The 18,686-nt window shown below is 36.0% G+C and overlaps 1 protein-coding gene across 1 annotated transcript; it reads left to right on the top strand.

Moving 5' to 3' along the window:
* The first annotated feature begins 1,124 nt into the window (after positions 1–1,124).
* Positions 1,125–18,639, top strand: FOXP3 (forkhead box P3). Its single transcript, XM_087956904.1, has 9 exons — positions 1,125–1,220; positions 7,283–7,418; positions 9,549–9,654; positions 9,740–9,866; positions 15,423–15,501; positions 16,101–16,272; positions 16,928–17,004; positions 17,413–17,511; positions 18,365–18,639. Exons 2-9 carry the CDS (start codon positions 7,299–7,301, stop codon positions 18,512–18,514), a joined length of 930 nt encoding a protein of 309 aa, XP_087813030.1. The 5' UTR covers positions 1,125–1,220; positions 7,283–7,298; the 3' UTR covers positions 18,515–18,639.
* The last annotated feature ends 47 nt before the right edge of the window (positions 18,640–18,686 follow it).

Genomic DNA, 18,686 nt, shown 5'->3' with positions numbered 1-18,686 from the left:
CAATAACTATATAATTTGTGTGGAAAAAAGATCCTGACATTTGTTTTACCCTTATTTTTATAGGTGTAATAGCTCTATTCTTAATTGTTTTTCTTCTGAATAAATGCAAAAACAAAGTTAATACATATTTCAATTTTACCTTTCAATAAGGGACTATTTTTATTTGTTAGATGTGCTACCAAAACTAAAATTCTCTAGAACTAAAATACTAAGATGGAGATGTTTCTAAGATGGATGTTTCATGGATATAATGTGCTGCATATAAACAATTGAACATTAACCCTGTATGGACTGATTGGTATTCACTACACATGAGAGTTTCATTTTGAACAGCTTGTCAAATATTGTAGGGCAGTTTGTTAAAAAAAAAATTATCCTGCCTTTTTTTTTCGTTTACAACTCAAGGGAGCAAACACATTAATACTTCTCCACAACATCCCTGTGAGGTAAGTTGGGCTTTATACCAATTAATTAGGGAGTAAACTTCATAGAACTTAATGGAATTTTTTTCCGTGTGGTCCATGGTTGTAATCCACATAGGAGGAAATTAATTCACCAAAGTCAGTAGGACTTTTTTAAAAAAGTGGTAAGATTGTGCTGTTAAAATGCTTTCTCTGCTTTCAGTTGATCAGAACTACAAAAGAAATGGAGACAGAGGACAGCTTTCACTGATTAATGCACGTAGATGAGTGTGTTAGAAATATATACCTAAGAAATACTAGAAAAATATGAAAGAATTTGAAATATATTTGGAAATTTCTATAGGAATATCATTAAACAACAAGCACACCAATTTGCCCTTTTTATAATTATTCTTTTTTGATATTGTCTTTTGGGATTTATCACATGTGTAGATACAAGTGCATATATGACATGAATATACATGAAATATACTTCATGTGGTTTAACATAAAAGTCAGTCTGATATACTATGACATGTTTTTATGTCTCAAAAGAGGAAAGAAAAAATTAAGTCATTATGCGTAAAAGGGTAGGTTGATAAAACAAAGAAAAAAGATTAAATTTTTCACATTTTCCATATAGTATAGTCAAAAAAAGCAGAAAAAGAAATACCCCTGGTAAGCAGTTTGGGCTGTGACAACTCCTGTGGCTTTGGCAGGTGGCTCCCTCACAATATAAATACTGATTTGTTTTTGAGGATTCTTCACTATATATCCATCCACTGACCTCATCTGATCTGAAAAGCAAAGCCCCAGGCGGTAAGTTCACTTGGTTTTCCAATTACTCTGAAAAATCAAACTATCAAAGATTTTATACTATTTTTTTAAAAAATGGATTATCTACATCACCAACTGTATTCTGTCCAATTCAAAATATTATCTCATAATACTTGAGGGGACATTTAGATTTTCACAAAACATGCTTTACTCAATTCCATGGATTTTATAAAAACCAATATAAATTTGATACAATGTTTGGTCCAAAATTCAGGATGTGTGCCAATTTTGTATATGCCAATTAGACGTGCAAATTGAGATGGCATAAATGCTGACACTTCTGATACCAATACTAACTTGAAATGGTATTTTGCAACAGTATCCCAATGAACATTGCAAAGGAATTGACTTGTAATAATAATTATCTAAATCCTGGCTTCTTAAATATTGTAGTATGAAATATGTATTGGGGGATTTCAATTTAAAATATATTCAGATTTTCTGAATAAGCTCAATGCCTTGATATATGATATATGAAAAATGTCCGCTTAAATGCATTTATTTTAACTGAGATGTGCTGGGTGGTATTCTAAAAGTCAGTGTTAACAAAGACTGTATTTTGACTCAGCATTCCTGTATGAATAATAGCTGTTTTAAAGTTGTAGTGATTTTAAAGAATGCAGAATTTCTAGCACTCTACGCATCTGATGAAATGAGCTACAGTTCACAAAAGCTTATGCAGTTTATGAAATTTGTTGATAGAAAACATGCTACCAGATTTCTAAAGCATACATAACTATTCTTTTTTGGTTGTGTCATAGGAGCATGGGCTCCTCCAATTAAATTACTTGTCTATAGGTTTAGGGTCACGAAAGAAATGATTTCTTCTGACAGGGTGGGTTTAATTAGGGAAAAACCACTGTCAATGTAATACAGTGATGATGAAGTGATTAATTCAAACAGCTACTTAAAATAATCGGATCGAGTTATTAAAACCTGTTAGTTTGGCTATGTGGAATTTTTGTATTTGGAGGCAGGATACCTAAAGATTAGATGCTGGACATAAACATAATGGCTTGTACTTTTATGTTGGGCTTGTTTGTTTCATAAAAGACTCTGGCTGGACAGTGGTGAAATGACTGAAAAAAATGGAAAGCATATCTTTTTGTGGATTCTCATAAAATAGTCTTCACAACAGTAACATATATGGAGGCATCTCTTCTATAAAAGAAAGATAATGCAGTATTTGTCCTTCCACTGAAAATACCAGAGAAAGTTCCATGATGAAAAACTCAAAATATGCAAGTAGCACTTTGAGGTGTATCTGTAAATTATCACTGAAACAATTCACTCTCTATGAATGTTTAAATTCTGAATTTTTACTTGCCATGAAATCTAAATATGCATTTCTGTTTATGTATTATTTAAAGCAGTTACCCACTTCTAATGGTAAGCCAATATTCTTGTTCAAATATATGTGCCAATATAGAAAAAAATTAAATATAATGCATGTAGAAAACATTTTTTGTTTTTGAAATGGTAAAAGTGTCTTATTCATTTGCATTAAAAATATTAAAAGTTTCACAGAATATGATGGAGGACCAGTTATCCAAGACGTTATATCTCTAAACCATTGCAATCTGAAAAGGTATAACTAGAATATATAAACGGTTTGCAAGAAAGAAAATAAAAAACATCTTCCAATCTCATGTTTTGACTTTTGGTTCGTCAGTTGTGGATACAAGAAAACTTCCACTTCATGAACGTGGAGCAATTATGCGATGGGCATAATGTCAATGTCAGTCACAATTTATATATAATTTATAATTTATATAATAAATAAATTTGACTTAATTTAAATTATATGAGATAATTTAGTAACCGTATGGATCACAAATGGGTTTCCAGAACTCATATCAGTTCAGGATCTATTTTGTAATTAAGTAATATTTGCAGGATTCCCTAAACTTTTGGAGATCAATGCCATGATAATAGATTTTACAGTTTTACAACTATAACTGAGAGGTTGAAAGCAGTATCACATATTACATAAAAATTAGGATAATTTTTGAGGAGAAATGTAGATGAGAGACAGGAGTTTAACTTTTGTCTTTTCCTTTGCTCTGCTGCTTAATATGTTTCCACTCTATTTTTTTCCCAGTGAGTTTCAGATTCTGTACTTCCCTGTTTTATGGATGTGAAAAATTGCAGATGAGGTATAGGTGGATCAAAGTAATTGTTCTGTGTTCTTGGTACTTCTGTTTTATTTTTTGTGGTTGTATGCCAACAAAGCTGTTAAAATCACTATGTAATATTTACACTTTATGTAAAGTTTTGGATACATGCATTTATGCAAAGTAATCCAACCCTGGGCTTAATCTATAAATTTAATGGTCAGTGAGTTGTAATTTCTGAATCATGTTTGGACTTATAAGGTAAACAGCTTTGCATACGATATAACAATGCAAAATGAGTTGTTCAATTTCCCATGTACAGAACTTTCCCAAAATTATATATATATGTATATGTATGTGTATGTGTGTGTGTGTGTGTGTGTGTGTGTATGTATATATATATCTCATGTACAAAATTGTTCCCCACAGAATTTCAATTTATTATTTAATGTCAGTTTGGAAGGGTTGTCTAATTCTATTATATAATAATCAACATGGACATCATGCATATATCTTTTTAATGGGGATATTTTTACACCTTTGGAATGAAAGAGTTTGAAAAACAGATGGTTAAAATGGATTTTCATAGCCTTCCAAGGCTTTCTGCTGCCACTTGTCCAAGAAAATTAGAAGGGAAAATTCATGTAAGGATTATCATTCTCACAAAGTCCAGGTTTCTCTTTGGCTTTTTTTGTAGCAACATTCAACATTTAGCAGATAACTTCCAGCCTATTAATTTTATGACACTCATTCAAATGTGTCTTTTAAAAAGAGAAGTCAAGAAGTGGAACTCCTATAAATAACAGGCTTTTGTTTTGTTTTTCAGGTATCAATGTTTCTGTAATTGCAATTATAACTGAATTGTTGTTTATTTTGGTGTTTTAGCCTTTTTACTGTAAGAGGGAAATGTAAGTAGCTTAGAATCCCTTTGACTGAGAGGCATACACAATCTAGTAAATAAATTTAACAATGTTTATAGATAATTCTAATCTGTAGAAACTGCAGACCCTGTTCCATGTTTGGTGAACTTGAGAACACATGGTTTAAGTTAGGCATTTCTGGCTCATCCATTTGCCAAGAGGGGAATTTTTAACCCCATAGAAGTGGTTCGATATGGAAAGTGGTTGACGTATAGGAAAGTTTTTATATATGGTACCAGCCGCTTGTGACATACATTTTCAGGAAATGTGGATCAGTGATTTGCAACCCATTGTGTGAAAGCATTTTCTTCTCATTTCTACAAAATAAGCATAGGGTCTGGGTTTGCAAAGAATGCTGATAAGAAACAAGATGACTTTAAAATTTTGGGGGGCAAATGAGTATTACTTAGGATAAAGTTATAGGCCAAGAACAGAAATATTATATTAAAGTTTGGGATTATAGGAGGGGATAGATTTACATTTAGATGACTCCCTTTAGTTTCGGGTGTGCAATACTTTCCACTGCTAACTAATATGCTACTTTTTTCATATAGTCCTTAGAAAGTATGACACTCATGACTACATAAATTCCAAATCGTAACCTGCCAAGCAAATATTCAAAAGAGTCACTTCTTGAAATAAATTAATTTAATAGACATTTTTAATTATTGCATTTGTTACTGAATCAGTTATAGGATCTACTATAGTTCCCTAAGTTATAGTGAGATTTCTAACAAAGGCTTTTCTGTAATTTCAGTGATTGTTTTGAGATTGAGAAACAAGTCATAATTCATAAAATAATGGTAAACCTTGTAAGATGAATATACATTTATAGCCTACATTTCTGCTTGAGGCGTATGGAACTACATATAGGACAGGATCATAGTATAATGTATTTAGTATGACCTGATACTTCTACATTTGATTGATTATGTGCATCAAGTCAGTGATGACTCTTCGTGATGTATGAATAGATTTTATCCATGAATACTTCTTTATTATTTTGAAGTTATTTTTCCTCCTTCCCTATTTATTTTTATATAAACCCACTATGGCAGATCTGATTATTGAGGGAGAGTTATTTTTCCCATGATAATTTCTTTTTCAAGAACATTCATTTTTCAAAAGGATTTGTTTCCTACCAATAAATTTCATGTATTTTTGGAAACTGTATGTATTTAGGTGCAATATTTTTTTTAGAAAGTCTATTTCATTCAGAAATGCTGCAGATACACATTCAGGAGGTATGCCTGTGAACAATTTGTATTTCCAAAAATCTTTATTTTATTTATTTTATTTTAATGATTGATATTTATTATTTCAAAAGAATTTCACTATATGTTAAAAATGAAGGTTGCACTGTGATCCTTTTTAGCTCTATTTTATCACCTGACAAGGCAAAACACATTCATATGCCACTGACCATCAATTCCCTGTGGTTAATGCATATTTGGATCACTGAGAAAAATTATTTTTTCTGTAGAAAATAGGCGAGGTTGTGGAAAATGTGCACAAACGTATGTTCTAAGCAGATATGCACACTCATTTATAAAATCAAAGTGGAGCAAGCTTCTCAATGAATACATGTGGATGTTTAAAAACACGTGTACATGGATATTTTACTTGCCAAGCTTTCTATTTATTGATGTTATTTACTAGGAACTCTGTTTTTCTGTTGCAGCACAGTATATTCTTTATACAGATCTATAATCCTAGTAATGAAATACAGATTGCAGAATTCTTTAAAAAAAAGAAGTGTAGCACATTTCAAAATCATATTAACAACAGTAGCAAGACTCATATAGGACGGACTTTATAGTTACATTTGGCCATCAGTAAAGACTATGGTATGTTTTAAGAGTCTCTTGAGTATTTTATGTTGTAGACAAAGTATAAAGAAATAAGACAACTAGTTTGTTTTATTTATTAAACAAAATTATATGGGTATGGATCTATCAGAAGGAACTTTGGATGGCAAAAAAATGAATCATAATTTTTTTAAATGAAAAACAATAGTTTATGATGCAGTTTAAAAGGCTAATTTAACAAGACTTTCAAATCAGTCTTAATTTGGAAACCTCAATGAGGTAGCATCAAATTCTATGTCAAGGTTTTTTTATTCTTGTAATAAATTAGGATTTCAACTATTTTGGGGTTTTCGAGGTTTGATAATAGCGAAAGCAAGTAGAATGGTTGCCTACGAAATTGCAAATTTGGCTGAAATTTATATTGCACAGCTGGTTTAAAATAGGGAAAGTAATTATTCTACAGTTAAAATGAATTATTTTCGAAAGATCGAGACTCCTTAACAACGCACATACGCACTAAGATAAAACTACAACTTCTAGCATGCCTCACAGTCTCCTATATTAGGCTAAGCTGCCATTTCCTTTGTAGAAGAGGAGATACAGCAAACGAGAAACTGCCTACAACTCCCAGAAGGCTATGCAGAAAGGAGCCACAGCTTCTTTGACTCACCCCCTTTCCGGAAAAGTAATATTGTACTGTATTTTTATGTGCCACCCTCTCACTGTCAAGTGACTCTGGGCATCTTAAATGAGTAAGTTGTACAGTATAGTATTCCTTTTAAGGCAATAGGAAACACTGCTTTCCAGTTTGAGGAGAGTTTTAGATTGTATGTAGATACTAGATTGTACATAGATAGTAGACTATAATGGAACTACCCTCTGTTTTTGCAAAATATTTCAGGTAATACCATAAGACCTCCTTGGGAATAATAATAATGGAATTGAGAGGTTGTGACACATGTTGAAAGTATATGTATATTATTTTTAGAAAAATGGAAATACATTTGCCCTTCTCTTGTTTCTCTGCTAGAATACAATTAAGTGTGCTTTTAAATTTTTATGTCAGGAACAGAGAGAGGAAGAGTCCACAGCATTTACTGACATTGCTTTTTTTTTTTCCAGGCACGTTTAAAACTTCGGTCTTGACCATATAGAAAAAAGGTGGTTGAAGTATATGTTAATTTGATTAAATTTTATTCCAGATATTACCAATTCTCAATGCCTGGTCCCAAGGCACCCTGTTCGCAAAATTCCAAGATAGTATTTCAGCCTAGCCTGAGAATAACTAACCAGAATCGGCCATCTGTGGTGATACGGGCTGCATCATATAAGCAACCAGTAAGTCATTGTATGTGACAGTGAAGGTGGGCCTGTCATCTAACTGATGAGGCTTCCTGAGAAATCCATCCATTTCTGTTGTTTGCTTTCAGACAAGATTTTTGTGGAAGTGGTTTACCCTTGCCTGCTTCTTTAGAGCTGAGGGAGACCATCCAGTGGTGGGATTCAGCTGTTTCGGGCTGGTTCACTAGAATCGGTTAACTTTGTTAACAAAGTTCACTAGAATCGGTTGTTAAGTTTGATGAACCAGCTGAAGCCTTGCCCCATCCAGGCCTCCGGAGGCCTCCCCCAGCCCGTTACAGGCCACAATGGAGCCTCCATGGGCCCACTTATTCCTCCCCATCTCATTTCCGATGGCTTTACTGTACTCACTTTTCGAAGAGCTGCAGAAGAGGCTGAGCCACATGGCAGAAAAGCCAAAGTCTTTTATTCAGAAGCTGGTGAAGCTGTAAGAAGTGAGATGTAAGGAAAACAGCTTTTCCCATCTGAATAAAAGACCGGCTTCTCTGCCATGAGGGCCTGCAAATTTAGTTTGGCCGGCTTGGAGCAGCCTCCTGCTTGCTACTGACTGTTTAGTTTGAATGAACAGCTTCAGGGATTGGGGTGTGCAACAAGGGGCTTGCAGTTCAGCCCAATGAGATGAAGGAAGGGAGCTTCTTGTTGATTGGCTACTGTTGCTACTCAATCCTGAAGTTGTCCTAAAGCAGGAAGCCTGCTGGTCCTAAGCAAAAGTCTTTTACTCAGAAGCTGGTGAAAATGTTTTTCTTAGATTTCACGTTCTTACAGCTTTGCCATCTGCTGAATAAAACACTTTGGCTTCTCTGCCAGTGGGTCAGCCTTTTCTGGACCTCTGGAGATCTTCAAAAAGTAAGTAATCCATGGGAAATGGGGTGGGGAGGAGTACGTGGAATCTGTGATGCTAGCAAAGCATCTGTGGAGACCCAGAGGGGTGGGATGGGGGGACCCTCAGGGGAGCATGAGGTATATCAGTGGATTGGATGGCCTGCTCCAGCACTAGGCCCCACATGCTCTTTCCCAGCCTGAGATACCTCATGTGCATTTAATGACTTGCACATTCAATTAACAAATGCATTGGGGAAAGCAGGGAGTGATCATGTTCATTTAACATGATCCAATCAAATGAATACTCAGGTTACAAATGTAATCGGCAGGCTCTACCGTATTACATTTGTAAGTGGAGGATTCCCTGCATAATGAGAGTGAAGGAGGGTCTCAGGGAAGTCCTGCTTTAGCATCACACAAGTCCTGTGTCATGCCCACCCAGCCACACCCACCCAATCACATGACCTCCCAGCCATGGCTACCCAGCCAGTCATTTGGGCAGAGAACCGGTTGTTAAATTATTTGAATCCCACCACTAAGACCATCCAGCTGGTTTTGTGCCTAAGGCAGAACAGTCTCCCAATTTTTAGCCCGATGCTTTAATCACTATACCAAACTGGCTCTCTAAACATCTAGATTTGAATACTGATTCTCCAGAGATAGTAGCTTGATCCTGGGTATGCATGTAATTTATCAAAAATATTTTTAATACTACCTGTCTTGGCAATATTTGTTTTCTAATAAATAACATAGATATGAATGTAAAAGCACCCGTTGTTAACACACTGAACATAAATATATGCAGAATGCTAGCTTACCAGACAATAAAGGATCAAAATATAACTTTGTATTTCTACATCTTTGCACTTTTAGCTCATTAGCACAAAATTTTCTGCACAATTCACTGAACTGTGAAAACTAATGGGTTACCTATATGCTCAAAGCCTTTAGAGTGACATGTGAACCAATTCTATACTTTTGGGGACAATCAAGTGGCAGATATATGCCTTGTGAAATGTTGAGAATCATAAGAGCTGTCTGGATCCAGCAGTAAAGGGCATGGTTTAAAAATGAGTGCTGAGCATGTGTCCTGGATATAAGGAGAAAGGTTCAGGACAGTTCTGCCTTATGCTCATTGGACATCCTTTACAAATCCAGATGTGTTGGGGCTCTGACTGCCAGTTGGGTAGGCACTGGTTTGCCATCGGAAAATAGAAGCGCTTCAGGATTTGGGGCTTGCCGTTCCAATATTCAGTTTTTATTCCACACATTTTTTACTCTCCTCAGAACACCCATGTGGATAGTAGTCAGCAGTTGCAACTCCTTCCACTTTCTGGCTCAGTCTTGCCACCAAATCTTCAGCCAGCAAGCTCAAACCATGACTTAGCATCTCGTAAGTAGAAGCTGGGAAAACAGGGCACACGTAGCCTGGAGCTGCTTCCCTGCCTTCCTCTTCTTTCTAACCAGTTTCGTTTCAGGGATTAACCTTGGGAAAAAAGACTGGGGTCATCAGGCTGCTCTTACTACATCACCCACCAGAGAAAATGCTCAAGGAAAGCAGCCTCGCTCAGATGCCACCTCTTGCTTGCACCAGTACCAGGAAAGGTGAGCCAGTCCATCTTCACTACCTCTGCCTACTTCTTCCACCAAACACATCCCTCCCAGATATGTCTACAAATATTAAAGCAGAGGTTTTGCTATTTCCCACTACAATTTGTTCCTCTGCTGCAATTCTTCTCAGTGTTCAGAAAGTTTTGCTAATCCTTTGAATAGCAGAAGATGAATGCTACAGATGGAATTATAGGCCAACTCTGCCAACAAGGTGAGATGATTCCTGGGGAATCAAGCTGACTGGATGTATCATTTGAGTTGTTCCATATGTTATGGGCAAAAACCAGTTTGGGGTAGTGCTTAAGGCATCAAGCTAGAAACTGGGAGACCATGAGTTCCAGTTCTGTCTTAGGCACAAAACCAGTTGAGAGACCTCAGAAAAGTCACTGTCTCTCAGTTCTATGACACAGACAGTGGCAAACCACTTCCAAAAAAAACCATGCTAAGAAAGCTGCAGGGATTAGTCCAGGCAGTTGCCAGGAGTCAAAACTGAAAGTCTCATTGTCAATAGTCAATATTCAGTTGTCAGTCTACTTGTTTTATATAGGGAAAGTGAGCTCTCTGTGGTGATTTTATCTTGTCCTCTGGCAGGGAAAAAAAGGTGCTTGACCATTTCTGCATTCAGCTTACTTAATAGGAACTTCTACACTGGTGTTCATATGTAGTTCTTTCTGTTCATTCATGTATCATACAATCACTTAGTGTACAGTAGCATGCTGTACAGACAGGGCACTGGTGCAACTAACAATTAGCTAGTTAAGGCAACTAGCCCTGCTACCACCAAACCCACATCTGCAGTTTCACTATAGCTTTCAGATTTCTCATCCAAAACACAGGGAGGGAATTCTGAGAGATATGATCCAACACATTTGAAAGAGGCTAGAATGGAGCAAGTGACCCAAACATTATCTGCACAACTCTTGTCTGAATGGAAATCTAAAGGACCATCAGGCTTCAGGGGCTTCTGTTTAGACTGTAAGATCGGGCAGAGTTGGAATGCTCCAGATTCTGTTCATTAAGGTGGGCCACCCAATTGGACCTAGGAAGCATGCTCTTTCTTTCTCATGGTACGTTCCCTTAGAACAAAATCCCCCCCCTGCCCCCAAGTTATGTCTGGCCCTTCCCCGGCCATGTTTCTGAAAACCATGTTTTTCCTCAGACCTCGGATTAGAATGTGTATTGTGTCTTATTTGCGCTTGTTTTTTTTTTTTTTAAATTTATGTCCCCCCCCCCCCCGGGTTAAGATTTTTAAATGGTATTTTATATCATCGAAGCTTTTGAAGAGTTGGGACTTTATAATTTAATAAAATAATGAAAATATTGCACATGCAGGCTAGAGCCTAGGCTGTTGCATAAAGAAGTTCTCTAATTATACACAAAAAAAATCTGTATAGATAACCTGATTTGGAGAGCTGAGTTTACTGCTTCATGCATGCTCATTTCTTACTTACATTCATTAGTAACATGGCACTATGTGGACCGCATACCACAAATACAACAAAGGCATGCATTGCTTTTTTAAAAAAGTTGCTGGGGATGAATTCTAAACATTTTTAGGATGCTAACCAGCCAGTATGGTTAAACAAATGTAATTATGTTGAGACCACCTGAGATAAGAGATACTGATGTCTGAAAACTATCTAGACATATTGGGTATATTTACTAGATTCTGCCCTAATTCCACTCTTCTCCCATCAGATTCTGCCAGCCTGGTGTGGCCCTTCTTCTCTGTTCATGGACAAGGGCAGCCTTTTCAATGAAAAAGTTGGCCTTAGGGTGCAAATTATGGGCTGTTTGCAGATTGACCAAAATAATAACTCGAATTGTGCAATGAATGAGGCATTCTCCTTGGCTTGGGTGGCTTTTCGCTCTGCTCTGGGTCCAAATAAGCTCAATTCCTGAACTGCCACATTCAGACAGGTCCCTCTTTGATCCAAGCAAACATTGTTACCATGATGCCCCACCCAAAGCTCCACTATCAGAACTTCCAAGTATTCACCTCTAATTTGAGGGTCAGGGACAGAACATTAGGAACTAGCAATATTAATTACTATACAGGTAGTTCTCGATGTGCAACAGTTCATTTAGAGGTTTTCAAAGTTACAATGGCACTGAAAAGAAACTTATGACAGTTTTTCAGAGTTAACAACCATTGCAGCATCTCTATAGTCATTATCAAAATTCAGATGCTTGGCAATTGACATGTTTATGATGGTTGCAGAGTCCCAGGGTCATGTGATCATCTTTTGGGACCTTCTGACAAGCAACGTTCACTTAACAATCATGTTACTAACTTAACAACTGTAGTGATTCTCTTAACAACTAGGGCAAGAAAGGTCATAATATAGAGCAAAATTAACTTAACAGTTGTCTCACTTAGCATAAAAAATTATTGGCTCAATTGTAGTCATGTTGAGGATTACCTGTAGTATCAATTTTAAATGCACAGTGGCTATTTTTATAATGCATTTTCTTTTTGAAGTCTAATCTGAACAGTACCAAAAGCAGTTCTTAGCAGCTGCTGAAAATCTTACCCATCCCTCTATTAGAATTTAACACCTCTGCATTTCTGGTCTATTATTGTAATAGCTACACAGATTTGCAACACATGTATTTAATTGGGAAAGACATAAGAACGGTTCTGTTTCCAACCTCAGATCATGTTATTTTAGTTTAGATTCCACCTCTAAATCATAATTGCAATCTTATGAATTCACTACAGATTAAGACAAAGAGCTCTAATCCCAGTTCCGATTAACGATCACCACAAAAAAGAGAGCCCAACTCTTTCAGTCTTGCTTCTGAATTTCTCAGCTTCTTGAAATGCCTTGTACTTATATAAACTTTGAAGGGAAAAACCTATGACTGGTGATGACTCTGGCAACTCCTGTTTCTGTATTCAGTGGATGGAAGGAGGATTCTAAGTTGAATGCAATCATTCACATCCACCAAGCAAAACAAAACGTTGCCTTACTGCTTCTTCAGGATTCTCAATTTCTTGAAGTTGGCACTGATAAGAAGCAATCATAGGATAGTAGTTTCAGTTTCACGTGCCTGGATGAACACAATCGAGCTATCTATATTCCGCACAAAGTAGTTATTACGGTGCTCCATCTTGCCTAATGTGCACAGGTGACTCAACAGTGAAACATCACCAGAGAATGACAAAAACAAAAAAAGATATAAGATATATGCTTCAATAATTGCAGAAAGATTAAAAAGATTCCTGAATAATTTTATACACCCAGACCAGAATGGATTTTTACCAAAAAGGGAAATCAAAAATGAGAATTATCTTGAATACGTTGGGATTATGAAGTACATTCCAAAAAATAAATGGCATTGATATTTTTAGATGCACAGAAAGCATCTGATAACATAAATTGGCAATAAAGTATATGGATTTTGGGGAGAAATTTATAACATGATAAAGGCAGTATACTCTAAACAAACTGCAAAAGTGATGGTTAATGGGACCATGACAGAGGATTTTAACATAAGGAAAGGCACAAGGCAAGGATGCCCTCTGTCCCCTTTACTATTTATATTAACTTTGGAAGCATTAAATAGATATATTAGAAAAGATCCAGAAATAAAAGGAATGGAAATAAAAACAGAGAAATATAAATTACGGGCATTTGCAGATGACCTGGTATTTATTTTAGAAGAGCTGCAGGAAACTGGACCCAAGCTAATAAAAATGATAGCAAAATATGGTGAACAATTGAAAATGAGTAAAGAGAAAACTAAAACACTAGCTAAAAATGTTACAGAAAAAAAAGACCTGTTGGAGGAGATAGGTATTCAGAAAGTGAAGAAAGTTAAATACATAGGAATTCAGTTACAGCAAGATGTGCAACCATCAAAGAAGATAATTATATAAAATTGTTACAACAAATTAAATTAGACTTGGAGAAATGGAAAAATCCGCAGCTATTGATGATAGGGAGAATAGCTACAATAAAAATGAATATCCTGCCGAGATTATTATTCCTATTTCAAACAATTCCGATAAAACTAGAAATTTTTTTTTTGAAGAACTAAACAAATTGATATTAAAATATATTTGGCAAGGGAAAAAAAGAATAAGATTGAAACTGCTACAAGATAATAAATATAAAGGGGGCTTTGGGTTGCCAGATTGGGAGCTTATATTACCAGGCCTCTGCACTTGTTTGGGTGAAAGAATGAGTAAATTTGAGACATAAAAGATTATAAAATTTGGAGGGGCATGATCTCCAATTGGGGTGGTACACTTTTTATGGTATGGCAAAACTAAAATGCATGGATACTTTCAAAGACATTTTGTTAGAAATGTATTATTGTTAGTATGGGGGAAAATAAAAGTAAGACATTATATGAAAATACCAGTCTGGCTTTCCACTGATACATCCTAATGTGATTGATGTGGAAAAAAATGTAAGATATAAGAATATTTAAATGAAAAAGGGGAACTTAAATCTAAGCAAGAACTGACCGATCAAGGGATTAGCATGGTGGTCATATGTGCAAATACAATCAAGATATGAGAAAGATGCAAGAATGCAGGGCTTTCATAAAGAACTAACAGAATTAGATCAAATATTACTAGGGACAGATGAAAAACTAATAAAAATGTACAATTATCTACTGAGTATTAAATTGGAAAAAGAACAAGTGAAAGAAACAATGATAAGATGGGCTAAAAACTTTGACTATTCAATAGAATTAGAGAAATGGCAGAAACTGTGGGATAGAAATTGTAAATTAACAATATCAATGGCCTATAAGGAGAACTTACATAAAATGTTTTATAGGTGGCATCTACCACCAGTGAAATTAGTAAAGATGTATGAAAAATTATCAGTTAAATGTTGGAAGTGTAATCAGATACCAGGTTCATATTATCATATGTGGTGGACATGCCCAAAAGCAAAAAAATATTGGACTAAAATGAAAAAACATATAGATTTGAAGCCAGAGATATTTTTGTTGGGTATACTACCAGATCAGTATGACAAAGGGAAAACTTATTTAATTTTACATGTACTAACAGCAGCAAGAATTGTGTTCTCACAGCAATGGAAAAATGAAGATAACCCTACAGATGAAAATGTTATTTTAAAAAAAATATTAGAATATGCTGAGATGGATTAACACTTAAAATAAAAGACAAGGAAGAAACAGAATATTTCTTGACATGGGACTTGTTTTATCAATGGCTGTCTAATAGAATCAGAGATTAGAAATTAAAATTAATAAAAACTTTTGTATTGAGGATTTTGTAAGATGGATAAACTGTGTTATTGTTTTGTGACTATTACTGATATGTTTATTATGCTTACTATTATGATTTATGTTAACATTGTATTTCTACTTAAAATTAATTATGTCCAGATAACACGCTGTTCAGATTGATATGGAATTTTTTATGTGATATAAAAAGAAAACGTATTAATAAAACATATATTTGAAAAAGCAACCCTCTGAAGGTCAGTGATCAATATGGTTTGAAAAAAGTGGTAGTTGGGCGATATGACAAAAATGGCCTGTGGCTATTGTCGTTTGCAGAGTCACATACAGGGAATCCAGAGCAGATAATACTCAGTGGCAAATACAAGAGGAGTTGGTGCGCAAATTAGAAGATCGGGTGAGTGCAAGCTTAAAAGAAAAGGACATCACATTTCTCTGACTAGTCTAACTGCACCTAGCCTAGACCATCTTCTGCAATTCCTAGTTATGGCTATGCTAGTTGGGGGATTCTGGGAGATAAAGCCCATAAAACTGAAGTACCTGAGAAGATCTAAATCAAATTGAATTCTCCAAGTTATGTCACTTCCATAACCAAACATAATAACGAGATATTATGAACAATTTCAGGGCAACCCTTAAGTTAACAAACCTAGCACTTCCAAATGGGGAAAAACCTCAAAGCAGGAACCCCCCCAATAGCCAAATATAGTTTAAATGTGTTTACACTTATTGTTCAATCCCTAAAAAGTTGGAAAGAATAGACTGGAGTTACTGCAAATACAAATGAAGGCAGAAGTACAATTTAAAGACATCCTTATATTCCCAAGCTCTGGGCTCCATCATTAACTACCGGTATATGAAGAATTTTCCTTTAACATGGGGTTAGATAACATGATAAGTGGGAATATGCATGATGTTTCCTGCATATTTTCAATAAAGTTGAACGGTTCATCTAGAAACTGACTGTAGTTTTCCCATCTTTGTTCTGTGACGCAGCTGGCACAAGAAAAGCAGAAATTGGCTGTTATGAGGGCAGAGCTAGCATTGACCTCCCATTCACAGCTTCCATATTCAGGGCTCATCTTCTCACCGCAGACCAAAGGGCCAAGGAGTGAACTTGTGAATGGGATCTGTGTTTCCAATCACCACGGGTTCTACAGCAATTCAGGTGAGAAGTGCATTGTGGGAGACTGAAGGCAGGACTCAATTTCTAAATTTCAAATGTTAAGATTACAAGAGTTTGCATCCGGATGAAGGATCAAGGTTTGCTATTTGTCTAGAACAGGACAACGATTGCAAAAACCCACCTGGGATGCTTAAAGCTGAAGAGCAAGCATAAAAAAAGCAGAATGATGTGGGTGGAAGTTGAGCCATTTTGAGTGAGAACAGCTAGACCTACTTTCTAAGTTCTGCTTCAGAATTCTAGTTTCAGAAATACTCTGGCAAACTGGAATGCAATCTGTGTTCGAGGTTTTTACTTACTTTTACAAATAAGAACAATTTATTTGCTTAATATAGAGGCAGTGCCACTTAACAGCTTAAGTCCATTGATAAACAAGTTTCTGTGCTTTATGAGACTGCTCAGCATGATGGTTAGAGCCAATAAAGTGCTAATCAGCTTCTGGATGGATACAGTAGTGAATTTTTATTTGCTGTACTTGAAGACCTGCTACAAGTTGTCGGTCAGCTTTTACATGTATAGAAGCAGTATTAAAGTTTCTAATATTTAGAAAGCAAATGCCTTCAAGAAAGCAGGAAGGAAATAGGACCGGAAGACTCCAGAAAGTAGAAGGTTGCCTGACTAATTACTTTTGTCACCACAGTGAAAACCCCCAGCATGGACTATTACTGGCATACCACAACCCGCCCACCCTTCACATATGCTGCCCTGATTTGTTGGGTAAGTTACTGCAAAATATGCCAACTTCACACAAATAGCAAGAGATTATTTTAAAACAGGATGCATACTTTTGCAAACTCATTCTCTTCCAATCCTACTTTCTTAGAGTACTGAATGCAAATGATGCTATGTTTCCCATGCTCTTGCCATACACATTTTCTCTTCCTAGCTACAGCAGTGTCCCATATCCACAAATACTTATTCTCTATATTTTACCAATAGCTATTTTTGTAAGCAGCATCTTCAGATGTTCTACAGAACTGCAAAACTCTCTTTAAATATGTTGTTTGGGTATGGTAAAAATAATATTGGGGCAAAGAAGCTGCTGGTTTTCCTTTGTACACAAACACACCAATATCCCTTTCAATAAACAGCCATGCTATGAAATACTGATGCTATGATTTGCAGGCCATCCTAGAATCTCCCAAGAAACAACTCAGCCTGAGTGAAATTTACCGTTGGTTCAACAATTTTGGCTACTTCAGACACAGCACTCCTACCTGGAAGGTGAGCTGAACTCAGGTTTGAACTCAAAAGAGGAAAGATGAAACTGAAGTTTGTGGGAAAAGAGGTGCTTCCATATGAAATTAGCAGGAAAAACCAAAGTAACAGAAAAGAGAAAGAAATAAGTGGATTATTGTTAAGAAAATGTGTGTGAATTAACTTCAGAATTTGGAAATAAGCCTCTCCTAAGTTATTTCAGTTCAAAATGTAAACCAATCACAGAAACACAACTGGTTATGATCAGAGTTAGTCACCTCTAGGCAAGATGGGCAGCATACATGTATAATAATAAATAAAAATAGAGTTGGAAATTGAATATAAAAACATGAGAGGAAGGAATAATACCCCAAAATAATTGGGCAAGACTGTACAGAAAAAAACTTCAGAAATACTGAAGATAATTGATTCCACCCTGTGTAAGAATGAAAGATCTCATTTGCATGCAGATGGTGCTAGATACAGAAGTCGTAGACAACATCCCTGGTAAGCAAACCCACGTTTTGCTTTAAACAACTATAAGCAATCCAAATGGAATATACTGGGATAGGGAGACCAGTGATCTGATTCAATAAGAGGCAGATGCTTTAGAATGTTACTTAGTTCTGTAATAATACCTAAACATACTCTTGCCAACAATTTATAGAAGATTTAGTTTAGAAATTAACTTCAGAAAGACCATAGTTAAGGGGTTGAAGAGCAAATAAAGGAGCATTAAGACCAGACTGTAAAAAGAGCATTGGTATATCTGCCTGTTGAAAGCATGAGAAAGGTGAGAGATTTTGGAAGGCAACCTGAATGAAGACTCTGGCTACGAAGAATGCAAGTTTAACCATCACTGCCTTTCTTCAATCCACAGAATGCTATTCGACACAACCTGAGCTTGCACAAATGCTTTGTGCGAGTCGAGAACATCAAGGGAGCTGTTTGGACAGTGGATGAACTTGAGTACCAGAAGAAAAGAAGCCAGCGTTGTGCTACTTATCCATACCCAGTTCTGTCAAACTAAGGAGTCGGTGGTTCTGTTGCACCACTGGAACCCACTGGCCAGCCAAGAACACATCTCCCCACTTTTCTGGTTTCCCAGGAACCCCTGTGAGCTGAGCTGACTCTCCCCCATCATACACAAAGACATCAGTGTTTAAGATCCTGTTTCCAAGCTATGGATGCAGAAGCAACAA

This window comes from Notechis scutatus, chromosome 2 (assembly GCF_049901735.1).
Source record: "Notechis scutatus isolate UNSWTSFEM ecotype Mainland chromosome 2, rNotScu1.2, whole genome shotgun sequence".
Lineage (NCBI taxonomy): Eukaryota > Metazoa > Chordata > Lepidosauria > Squamata > Elapidae > Notechis > Notechis scutatus.
This window is presented reverse-complemented; position numbering and strand designations above follow the sequence as displayed.